General features: G+C 33.7%; 1 protein-coding gene across 17 annotated transcripts in view; it reads right to left on the bottom strand.

Annotated features, from left to right (window-relative positions):
• Positions 1-12,889, bottom strand: part of per (period circadian regulator) — a 29,333-nt gene extending 16,444 nt beyond the window's left edge. For 5 of the 17 annotated variants that reach the window (XM_012279476.2, XM_012279483.2, XM_012279480.2 and 2 more), the window contains exons 1-3: positions 12,419-12,887; positions 5,657-5,740; positions 2,067-2,311 (exon numbers count right to left, since the gene is read on the bottom strand). In XM_012279476.2, the coding sequence (XP_012134866.1) occupies positions 2,067-2,311; positions 5,657-5,740; positions 12,419-12,501 (412 nt within the window). In that variant the 5' untranslated portion in view covers positions 12,502-12,887. Of the gene's footprint in view, positions 1-2,066; positions 2,312-5,656; positions 5,741-6,681; positions 7,379-12,418 lie in introns of those variants that run through there. The other 12 variants (XM_076535188.1, XM_012279484.2, XM_012279481.2 and 9 more) reach the window with 8 other exon arrangements.
• Between the last annotated feature and the right edge of the window lie 511 nt (positions 12,890-13,400).

Consider the following 13,400-nt stretch of genomic DNA (forward strand, 5'->3'; position numbering starts at 1 on the left):
GTAAGAGAAATCGGTTTTAACATTAGAATATTTTAAGCACGTTATTTTCTGTGACAGCTGTCCTACACAAAAGGAACTACATATCACACATATGTATACACATAGGTACACATATGTACACGTATGTGCATCGTCGAGCACCGTAGGCTTCCCTAGGGATGTATAGGGTAAAGAGGTCCTAACTCATTTTAACCCCTCTTAATTTTCAAATTCATCAATTTCCTAATTTAGAAACTTTCTAAATTTGAAAATTTTAAAGATAAGAAATTTTTAAAAATGATGACAAAAATGTATTAGCAAGATCATCGAAAATCATTCGTAACACGATACCGACGTTTTAAACAATTAAAAATCAATTAGGTATTATTTATTTTAGAAATAATAAAAGTTATAATAAGCTATCGTTAAAAATAAACGTCACCACGAACAGTTGTAAGCTTATCTCTGTATGCAGATAGGTATAGTAAAAATAGCAAGATTGTTACAGAATTTCTATATCTTTGTAATTGTGGTAATTAAATGTTACACAACTCTAATACGCGCAAACCTGATTTATGGGTACGATATTCGTTCGGCATACTTGCGAAACTTATCGGTTAAACCAAACATCTATAATTAGCTGACCGTTTAAATGCTAACTATGAACTTGAATCTGCTATTGCAATAAATCCTTGGAAGCCTCATTACGGTAAATGTTACATTGAAACAGAATTCTATGAATAGTCTTTTATGCGCATATGATTCGAAGCGTGAAATAATTAAATTAAAGAGTTTAAAAAAAATTAAAAAGTTTGCAATTTTTTCTAATTCTGAAATTTGGGAATTTGAAGATTTGGGAATTTGAAGATTGAGGAATTTGATGAGTTGGGAATTTGAAGATAAAATACAAGAATTTGGAAATGTAAAGATTTGGGAATGTGGGAACTTAAGAGAGTGAAGATTTGGAAATCTGGAGATTTAGGGGTGTAAAGACTTTTTAACATAAAGATTTTGAAATGTGGAGATATGAGAATTTGAAAATTTAAGAATGAGGGGACTTCAAAATAAAGTTTGAAAGTTTAGTAATTTTGAAGTGTGTAAATTTATGAAGTTGCACAGTTAAAATTTCCAAAATGAAAGACAATGATCCTCTCTCCCTACACTTGTTCCCAACAAAAGGAAACCTACGTTGCACCCAAAAATACGCGGTATAATCATACAACCTCCAACTGTAAGTCATAAAATTATATACATCACCAATTTCAACGACAGGAACGTTATGAACGTTCTTTCATTGAAGCTAATAATAAATACACATTACGCAAGCAACAATTGGTGATGTAAGTTGAGCAGAGGGGTTGCTAAGATGAGGGATAATCGACGTTTCACCAGAATTTTGTTAGAAACGCGTAGTTTCTCATTGCTTTGTTCATACTAAACAGAGCCGAGATTAATTGCCAGGGTAACAATAGAAGTCATTACTCCAATATCTTATTTAAATACCGTTGATCTACGAATATCAGCAAAGATATTGTGCAATCTGTGTTCCACCGAATTTCGACAGTCGGGATTATTCGCAGATCCTGTTTTGATCATAACAATAACTACATACGAATTATTTTTAGCTTCGAGCAAAGAAATGATTTGATCAAAGGTTTAAAACGGACTAAGGGAACCATCAGGCTGGGTGGGAATAGTGATGGTTCAAAGCCTTTGATTACATAGTAGGCGGAACCTAACTGAAGGAGAGAGTGCACGAAACCAAATCACGTTACAAAAAATTCTCAATTTTTTTTCTAATTTGACGAGGACGGTCACGTAATTTCATATCAACAAAATTTCTGTACCATCGATAAAACTTGCTGATTGCATTTCGCTCTAAACGCGGAGCAAGTAGTACGAGCAAACGATCGATCGGACGGGAAACAAACTCGATATTTATCTTTACCTGTTATACTGATTATTATACTAATAATCACGTAGATTATTATACTGATTAGCGATCGACTGATTAGCAATTCTTTCGATCAAATTTTATTGTCCAGTTAACGTGCACTACTCCCCGTCTATCGTAGATCACAACCAACCTGGTTTCTTTTCAACTACAGCTTTCGTTGGCACGGCGACATTATAAGACATAATTTCCGCCGGTGTGCCGGCACTTTTCAGGGTAATATCTGCCTCATTATTTACGGCCAAACTTGCCTTCGACTTCTTCTTCTTGTGCTCTTTATCCTTTCTTTTGCTGATTGGCTGCGGTAGGGCTTCATTGCTACGTTCATATAGGCATCGCATATATTTACAACATGTAACGATACTTCTGAACCTTATTCTAACGGACAGATCCAATAATTAGTACAGATTACGGGTTGTGATTTTGAAGGTTGTTTAAGGATGTTTGTTTAACAAAAAAGATTAAATGAAACGATAAGCCACGTGGACTTTTTAATGAGTGTCAAGCGACGATTTCATTATTCCATATTATGAATTGATAATTTAGAGAACATAATTAAGGCAACGAGTTCAAGTTAAAAAATTTCTCAAGTTTTCCAAATTTTTCAAATTTCCTGATTTCTAAATTATCAGATTTTGAAATTTTTACAAACTCAAATTTCTTAATTACAAAGTTCCTGAATTTCCACGTTTATAAATTTTAAATCCCCAATACTCTTTTCCAAATTTTCAAGTTGCCAAATCCTCAAAGTTTCAATCTTCAAAAAACATTTTCTAATTGGTCTAAGATTTCTAGATTCGAATGTACCGAAAATATTTCAATTTGTGACACATTCTCGAATAAAATCTGTCGGGTTGTGCACCATTTTTAAGGAAACCTTAATCTCATGAGATATTTGCAGGGTAAATATTTCCAGTGTCACTACTGTCTCTTTTTTATAACATTTCACTGGTTTTCACATAATATTTTTTAGGTTCTATGTTCTTCTTTTCTGCAAAATCTTATCGAGGTGTTCTTAAATAACCTTTAACAGAACATGTCAATTTATGGCGATAATGCGATGCCGGAAGTGCCGATATACCTTGCACACTTTTGACGAGTAAGATAACTAAGTATATTCTAAAAATAAGTATACTTTTTGCTGAGTTAGCAACCAGAAATGCATGCGAACATGAGCTGCAGGTGAATTTGTAATTCTCACACTAGGTCATAAAGAAAGTGGTATTTCTGTGTAGATAAAATTACAATAAAATATTTATAATTATCGTTAATTGACATTTGTACCGATTTTAGTCGGAACAGATCTAGAATTACATCAGAGAACTTTCTCCAGGAAAATCATTGGCGATAAAAAAAGACAATACGTAACAAATGCTTGGGGTCTAGTCGTGATTGTGTTAGTTGCATAATGCAGAGAAAGTACATTTCTCTAAGGATAAACCGTGCAAGCTTTCTCCTAGATAAGGCCAATCACTTCTGGTATACATTACCGGGTTCAGATTCAAAGTTTGAAACTATCAATTGTGTAACTCAAACCAGTTCAGTATGTCTTCTATACCTTGCAATTGAAAAGTAAAGATGTTGAAAGGAGTAACAATTATTCAAAATACAATTGAAATAAAAGTATCAGTTTTGTTAACGAGAGCTTTCTGTTTGTCACTTCACACATGTGATTTTAAATGTCTCCTGGTTTTTCGATTATATTACATTTGTCGTGCCAGTTGCCAAGAATCTTTGCGATATTCATTCTATGAATCAGTCTTCCTTTCTATCAATATCTACGTACTGGGGGACTTTTATTCGCGTTACGATTTGTCCTCATTGTTTACTCGATGAAAAGCCTGTCGTGGAACAACAGTCTGTCTTAATCAAAAATAACAACTCTGTTTTTTATTTTCATCGCTACGTCCATCGATGAAAAGACGACTTTAGAAGCCAGGTTCGAATATTAGTAATTAAACGGTATTGGAATTTATAGCTAACGCGTTTAACATCTTTAGAAACAAAAGAATCTCATAATGAGATTTATAAATCTATCTACCAATATAGAGTTTTATTCGCGAATTTAGACATGTATTTCAATTTTCCGAATTCACCGCGCCACCTGCGCGCGCAGATGCGCATAGCTATAAACCAATTACGATACAACGCGCCAATTGTACTCTATATTAAAATAATGAACGTAAATAAATTTCTTTTAAATTTATTATGAATGCTTTATTAGTTCTTTGTTCTTCTAAATTTCGACTGAGTTTTGAATAAAATGATGGTTATGGATTTTACGAGTTATAATTAGATCGTCACAGCCTATGATTATGCAACAATTCGCGGAGATATGCCACGTAGGCGACGACGCGCGTACCGACATCGCGGGCACGTGGCACGACACATGCATCAATGTTTACAGCTGCGAGTAGTGTAGTCCGTGTGTGCTTTCTCGTAACTGAATGTAATCGTTCGTACGTGATAAACGTATGTATGTACGCGAACGCGACGCTAAAAATCCACGTTGGCTAACCCGTGTACGTACAGTGTCACCTTCGCAAACGTGATAATTACGGAACGGACGAGTTGCTCGCAAAGACCTGTAACCGGAAATAAAAAGCGACATATCTCATTGTATTCCACGATGTGGATGTTTGATCCAAAAGAGAGAGAAAATAAAGAGAAAATTGATAACCCATTCGTTCCTGAATATTCATAGATTCCTAGATGGCTACTTCATAGATTCCGAAATTTTTATAATCAAGACCTTACATTCCTAAGTCCTTAAATCGTACGTTCTAAAATCTTTAGATCACAAAATCTCTGGATGCTTAGATTTGAGGTTTCTAAATGTCTAGATGGTGGATTTCTAAGTCCTTAGAGCGTAATCCTCCAATCTTAAGATCATCAAAACCCTAGATACCTAAATCTTTAAACCACAAATCTCAAGATCCTCAAATATGCAAATTCCCAATTCCTAAATCTAAGAATTCCTAGATTTCCAAGTTCCTAGACCCCCATATTCCTAAACTGGTAATTCCTAATCTACAATTACAATACATGTATGCCTAATGCCTCACATCCATATATCATCAAATCCCTATCTCACTAGGAGATAAATCCATAGATCGCTGAATCTCTAAGACTTACTTAAATCTCTAAACGTAAAACGTACATGTACTCATGTCAGAATTAACAAAAATGTTACATACATTTTGTTGTAGATATTAATATTTATGTAAGAAGGTATAGTAGTAATAAATAGTCACTGTCAAATTATAATACAAAGTAAGACATTCTGGCAAAGTATCTTTCACATGTGGTAGTCAACTCATGTTAGCATGCAATCTCCATTCAGCTGTACTGATAACAACAATTGAACATAGAGTATGAAGCTATCTTAAACCGCTATCGGGTTTTGCAGTAATATAAATAGACCTTTGTTAGCCGTTGATTAATTGTGTTTTTTTATTTACAGTTTTAAATTCCAGGCTATTTTTAAGACGTAGAGGAACGTGGTGAAGCCACGTGTTGCCTACACATTGAAATTCGTATGCGCTACCGAGTACTGCATAAATGCAGTTTGTCAATAAATATTAAAAGTATCGATAATGTATTTTAGATCGATCGACTCCATTACGCGAGTACACGTCTACGATGACAACGTGTTATGATACCTTTTCGGGATTGTTATTAAAATGATTGTCGACTAGAAAAGTAATTTAAACAGTACATTACCTGGATTCAAATGTCGAAGGGCGCCTACCGCAATAACCGCTACTTTCGGAGCGGTTGCTGTTTCTCGAAATTGAACTGCCACTGCTGAAACATACGTTCATCGAACATCGTTAATCATCGGTTAAATATACATAGTCAAATCAGTTAAATATAGTCAGATGAAAAATCCAAGATAAACGATAAAAAAAACTTAATCACTTTACACTGAATTCTTTTTTTACTTTTATGGAATATTTGCATATTGCAAATGTACATTTGCAATAACTTGATAACATTGTACACAACATTATTTGCTACAAAAATAAAATATATGTTTCTTGTTTTGCAGTTATAATAATTTCGTCATCGCCTTGTGATATTCATATTAATGTCTGACAATTGACTGCTTAAACTACTGACGATCCACACCTTGTCTGACCTTGGTGCTCTAATACTACTGAATGAATGAGACCAATCGTATTTTCGTTTCTTTGTTCTCAGCTAATTAGTATTAATTACCAACGATTGTCCTGTGTCGAGGTTTATATGAATGATTGTTTGAAGAGGACACATATTTTTAGACTTAGTAACGGAAATAAAATGGTCACTTCCTGCAAAGTACAGAGTTACATTTCCTTGAAAATACTGCTACGCTTTTCCTCTGATATTAATTTGAGGCTTTTCAATTTCTACATTTCTAAATTTGTAAAACTATAAATTTGAGATCTGAAAATTCGAGGTGTCTAAATTTAAATGATTGTAACCTCGAAATCCCAAAATGTGAAAGTTGAAGATATAAATTTAATTTGAAATTTTTATACGTGAAAATATAAAATATCTACTCTGAAAAATTCAAACCTAAATTATAAACCGAAAAAATATAAAATAACTGTAAAACATAAACCTAAATATCTGAGGATTGTAAACTTTGTATACTTGAAATTTCTGAAAGACTGAAATATTAAATAGAAACCATTAGGAATAATGACAAACAAGATTCACACGTTCGCGTGGTTAATGTCGTGAGAACGCATCTGAGGACGTACCGTGTAAACAAATTGAAGAACTTGATGGTTAAATGCAAAATCGTATGCATGTTCGTACACACTGTAGAAACAACAGATCCTTCGAGTTTGTACGCTTCACTGGCGCACGGTAGAGTCTAGAAGCAATCGGCAAAGGTGCATTTCTCGAACGACAGGTATGGCGTCCTCGGCCTATTGGCCGATTAAACCGCCGTCGAGAAAGTTACGCGAACTGCTGACACAAAATCTCCTAAAACCATGCAGTGGAAAAGAGGAGAAAAAAAGGATCGATCACATGTTCGACAAACGTGACCACCAGGAGATAGGCCCTTACGACATAGTCTTTCTGGCCTTTCACTGTCCTCATTATTTCCGAGGGAACGAGCACGGGGCCCCTGCATTTATTGCACCTCGTTTAGTAGCAAAAATTATTGCATAAAGCCTGTTTCACGTTCGTAGCCCCGTGACTATAAACGTCGAACGGGACCGTGGTCCGACTATCGATTCTGTTCAGGGCTTTGCCTGGAATTATGCCAAGGAAATGGTCCATTAACGAATCAAAAAATGATTGATGCTTTGGATACGATCGTAAAGATGGACGGTTAGGGAGACCGTAAATAATAGCAGCAATACGTAACGAAGGTGGCTGTGAGAACTTTCGAATTATTCTATCTTTGAGGAATCTTTAGGAATTTAGATTATTTTTCAAATTTTTCACTTTGAAAATAGCAAATTTTCGAGTTTAGGAATTTAAAAGTTAACCGAGTATTTGGATACTAGGTGGAGTTTTGCAAGTTCGCCCGAACCCTCCCGATCTTCCCTGAGTTCGCTCGAATATAATCCACCCGCAAAAATTTAAAGTTTCTAAGATTCCAAATTTGAAAATTTAAAGTTCCTAAAATTGTTGATTAAAACTTGTGAATTTGCCAAGCTGAAAATATCAAAATATTAATATATATTAATGGACGAGATATTAAGTTCGTGATGCCCCCCGCTACATTCAACGCATAAAACTTTCCGCTTAATATCTTACATAACATTATATTAACGCGATACAAAATTTTTATTTTTAACGAATCTATTATGTTACATTTGAGATGACAATTTCAATATTTAAAATTTCTATAATGATTACAGACGTAATGTTTATTGAAATTTTAATATAAACTTGTTATTCTCGTAAAACTAAACATTTTGATTTCTATTATGTGTGTAAAGATGATATAATGAGTTCAATCCAATTCAATTATGCAACTAATACGATGAAGAGAAAAAAGCACGTTTGATCAACGTGGTATAACGCATATTTCCCAGTAAATCACGTTTTGGTATTAGTGGATCTCCTAACGTGCAACACGTGAGATTTAAGGGACCATTCATAATCACGGATATTCAACGTGCCTGTTACGATGTTTTCTATAAATAGTATTCACGTCAATAAAAATCATGACAGATTCCGTACAGATAATGTAAAAATCATGACAGATAATGTAAATACAGAAAAGGTACTACATTGCAAGGTATCCTTAGATTTCTAACTGCAATGCTAGTAAATATTATAAATTTTTATTATTAGAAATATGTACTAGTGAAACGGCCCGTGCTATGCACGGGAAATTAATCAGTGAAAATTTAAATTTGACTTTGCCCACCATCCACTCCAAGCACCCCTTGCGCAGTCCTAAACCATAACAGATAGATATGTGCAGTACATTTTTTACAAAGATCTCTACAAAGAAAGGTCAAATGAACCACTCTTAATGATGACGTAATTAGTTTTTAAATTGTAGCAATTTTGATTTGTTCGAAAATTTGTTGCCCAGGATCCGCGAGTATCTCATAAAAACCTTGACCCCCTGCGCAGTCCTAAACCGTAAGAAATAGACATGCGCAGTAAATTTTTACAAAGAAAGTAATCAAAGAAAAAGTAGTCGAAGCGCCCACAATGATGACGTAATTAGTTTGTATGTATCCCTTAAATAGTGTCCCTTAATAAGGGTTTTACTGTACTATTATTGTAAGAGTACACATATAATATTTTTCTGCCTTGTTTTCGAGCATGCTTACAACGTCTTAGGGTTATAATATGATTATTAGAAAACATTAGTTCTGTATCTATCATGAACTCTATTTAGGTATTTAGTAAATAATTAATAATGCAATATATTTAAGAAGGTACTTCATCTTTTATTTTAGATCAATCTAAAGGATCTTTAGATCACTCAAGTAATTTGGTTACCTCGAGGAGGCTATATACACCACGATAATTATATTTGTTAAATAACATTCTTTTAAGATTATTAACCGAATAATACATTTGTAAAGAACAAATTGATACTGGAAGTAGTGTTGTGTAAATTCTCTGACGTATTTAAAATTATTTTAACCCCATCAACGTTGTTACACTTTAAGAACATCTGTTACGTCTGCTACGTTCGACGTTTCATACGTCAGCAGTTATAAACAAATCTTTAGAATTTATATACCGATGTATAATTAATACTACGCTTTCATCAAGTGAATTCAACCAAATCGCACACAATGTCCCTCTGTAATTATAGACAATTGACTTTCTTCGTTGCATCACAAAAATTAGTTATTAACGTAGAACCTCGAAATACATTCTGCACAAGGAACTACAGCTACATGAAAATTTCAAGGCGAATTTTAATAAAAATTGCATAATGCAGAAAAAATGATAGATATAAAAACTTTCATTGAATGACTTGACGCAATGATGATAAGGACGAGGACGCGATACACCTACGGGCAAATGGCGTATATTTGCCAGCGCTGATAAATAGCCAATCTTTTTAATTTAAACATTAGCGTATTCCATAATTTCTGTATTTTTAAACCACTGAACTTGACAATTTGTAAGTTTTAAACAGATATATATTTTTTTATATTCGAAAATTTGTGGATTTGTAAATTTTTACATTTTTTAATTTTTGAATCGCTGAAGTTTTAAATTTTCAAATTTTCAAATTGACAAACTTTCAAATTGACATATTTTCAAATTGACAAACTTTCAAATTGACAAACTTTCAAATTGAAAAATTTTCAAATTGACAAATTACCAAATTACCAAATTACCAAATTACCAAATTCTCAAATTTCCAAATTACTAAATTACTAAATTACTAAATTACCAAATTACCCAATCACCAAATTTTCAAATTTCCAAATTCCCAAATTCCCAAATTCCCAAATTCCCAAATTCTCAAATTCCCAAAATCCCAAATTCCAAAATCCCAAATTCCAAAATCCCAAATTCCAAAATCCCAAATTCCAAAATCCCAAATTCCAAAATCCCAAATTCCAAAATCCCAAATTCCAAAATCCCAAATTCCAAAATCCCAAATTCCAAAATCCCAAATTCCAAAATCCCAAATTCCAAAATCCCAAATTCCAAAATCCCAAATTCCAAAATCCCAAATTCCAAAATCCCAAATTCCAAAATCCCAAATTCCAAAATCCCAAATTCCAAAATCCCAAATTCCAAAATCCCAAATTCCAAAATCTCAAATTCCAAAATCCCAAAAATTCCCAAATCCCAAAAATTCCCAAATCCCAAATTGCCATCTCCCAAAATCCGCATCTCCCAAAATCCTCATCTCTTTAAATCCCCATCTCCCTAAATACCTATTTTCGAAAATCCCCATCTCCTTAAATCCCCAAATCCCAAATTGCCATCTCCCAAAATCCGCATCTCCCAAAATCCCCATCTCTCTAAATCCCCATCTCCCTAAATCCCTATTTTCGTAAATCCCCATCTCCTTAAATCCCCAAATTCCTAAATTCCCAAATTCCCAAATTCTCTAATTCTAAATTTTCAAATCCCCAAATCTTCAACTTCCCAACCCCCACTATCTCACCTTCTCACACCCCACAAATTCTCAAAATACCTACACTCCCAAATTCCCAAATTTCCAACCTCATACCTTCAAACCTAAATAACGTCGAAATTTCGCGAATTCGTAAGTTTCCAGTAAGTTAAGAAACCACCATGACTAATCACTTTCAACAAAGCCGTAATCGGTGATCACGCAAACGCCTTGCATTCGACCGACCTCTTTTCATCGGGGTTTCACAACCCGCGCCTATACCTAGGTGTATCAAATGCGAACGTGGAAATGCAACCGAACGGCATACTTCGTTGAGAAACTAGTTAGCCTTAACCGTAGTGTTCGAGTTTCTATCTTTCTTGTTTGCCGTACCTTTCGTTCTACCTCTCACCTACATCATCCGACAAAGCGTGTCAATGCCAAGTATCCTGCACGAATGCACCTCCTAACGGATGCTGGATGTCCTGTCGCATTGCGAGCATCAAATTTATTTAATACATCCATCCATCATTGGGATGTGCATCATCATTCAGATGGATGAGTCAAGAGTTGTTCATTCAATTATAGGTGTAGTTTGAAAATGGAGCCTTGGCTCTAATATTAAACAATAATTAACACAATAATTAATTAATTAACTCGAAATTTCAAATTACTTGGAAAATTACTCGTTATATACGAAGCAGTGTCAGTATTCAATAGTTGAAATTTTATAAGTTATTTATTGACTACTTGTTTTAAAAAAAGAATTTAGATTATTTTGGTATAAAAATTTAAATAAGATTTGAATAATTTTTTAGTTACATATGTGGTGTATGAACGATTCGTTATGATCTAATGTAAACGTTCGTTAAACGTTTGCGTATCGACGCTGCGCGAGGACACGTAATTGAACAAGAACAGACGAATGCTTCTTAACTTGCATTTTCTTTCATTATCTGTTGTGCTTCAGTATCGTTGACAGTACTTGCATCGCCTGATGACTTTTACCTTCCGTAAACGAGGTATCGTATACGCGCTAAATTACGTAAACATTGGTGAAGCCATTCGTAATGTTATTAGTAGAGCAACGGTATAGATAGAACCTTAAAACGGTAAGAAATTTCCAAATTTCTAAATTTTCAAGTATTTGAAATCCTAATGTTCTGAAATCTCAAAATTCTGAAATTCAAGATTTCGATATTCCAAAATTTTGAAATTCCAAGTTCTAAGTTTCAAGATTCCAAAATACCAAAATCTCGAATTCCCAATTTTCTAGATTTTCGATTCTAAAAATTTCAAATTTTGCAAATTTTAAGAGTCCAAAATCCAAAGTTCGAAAATTCTAATGTCTCAAAATGAAAAAATTCTAAAATTGCAAATTCGCAAAATTCCACTTTCAAAAACAGAAATTTTTCACAAAGCATTAACTTAAAATATTCTAAAATGCAAGAAGTATAAATAAAAAGTATACTCTATTACTACAAAACTTTTCGTATTTTAATATTTAATACGATGCATACTTTGAAAACCTCTGTTAATACAGATGACGCACCAGATGTGTCCTATGATTTTTACTTAATAAATCGATGACGCACATATATTGCTCAAAGAGGTTGAAATATAATTATCGAAGAATACAATAACATTGTATTAGCATTAGAATCAATACTTGTTTGAAGTTAAAATTAAAAATAAATAACAAATGTGCGTAATTAGGAAATATGTTAGGAAATATGCATATGTAACTTGAACGATACCTACTTATAAAAATTTCGATAAAATGTCGAAATAGGGTGTATCTATCGATCAAGATTAATGCTAGATTACGGTCGTAACTTGAAATCAGTGGCGCTATTTTCAAACTGATTCGCAGAAATTCAGTATATTCTAAATGACACGCGATAATTAATCGAAATAAATTTAATACACACCTTCTTCGCGATTGGCTATTGCTGCAGCTATTAGAACATCCAGAATCTGACACCTTGGCATTCTTAGTGGATACTTCCTCCATCGTTCTTTTCCGGATTTAACGTTTTAAACGATATCCGTCAGATCACAACACTGCTGTTAAATTAAATGAACTCGAAGTTCGCGCATTATTTTTATATTTCGTCGCTAATTAAAATGATTGTAATCGATAGAGAAGTCGAAAATAGATTGTCTGTATCAACACCAAGCAAAGGTACAAAAGTTTATTTTATTAAATATATCGAATTCACCATTAATGATCAAGTTAATAAGTGGCGCACCACCAGAACAATTATAAGAAATTAGTAAATTGAACATAAAATTTATTTTCACTAAATTTCCTGGTAGTACCACCACGGTTACAAACACGGTTCGTTTCAAACGACGATATCTATGAAGACTAAAACCGCACCGTACATCGTATATCTTTCACGCAGAGCGACTGTTCCGCATCACGCAGCACGTTCGGTAACACGTGAGTTGTTGCCCCCTCTATCGCGTTGTTAACCTATATCGATGTAAAACGTGCCCCACTTAAACCTCTTGAACGATGAATGCGATTAAAATAGTCTCCTCCACGTAACTTTACACTTCTGTTCCAGCGCAGAAATCTACTGGCGCGAAAATTCTATTTTGTCGACGATCGTGACATCTACTGGTTACTTTTTCGGTACATCTACTTGAAATATGAAAGTGATATAAGTTAGTGATGGGCAGACCAAATGCTCGTCAGAGAACGCACGGGCACTGATGGGCATAGTGCAATAAAAAAATTTTTAACGAAATAATTGGTTATTACTTTTTTATTTTTAACGAAATATCAAATAACGAAACTTAAAAATGTTTGATATGGCAAAAATTTTTAAATTTGATCGTTTGAAAATTTCGAAATAATTTTTTGAACATTTTAGACGATAAACGTGGTGATATAACGCATGTCTA

This window comes from Megachile rotundata, chromosome 1 (genome assembly GCF_050947335.1).
Source record: "Megachile rotundata isolate GNS110a chromosome 1, iyMegRotu1, whole genome shotgun sequence".
In the NCBI taxonomy this organism is placed as follows: Eukaryota; Metazoa; Arthropoda; class Insecta; order Hymenoptera; family Megachilidae; genus Megachile; species Megachile rotundata.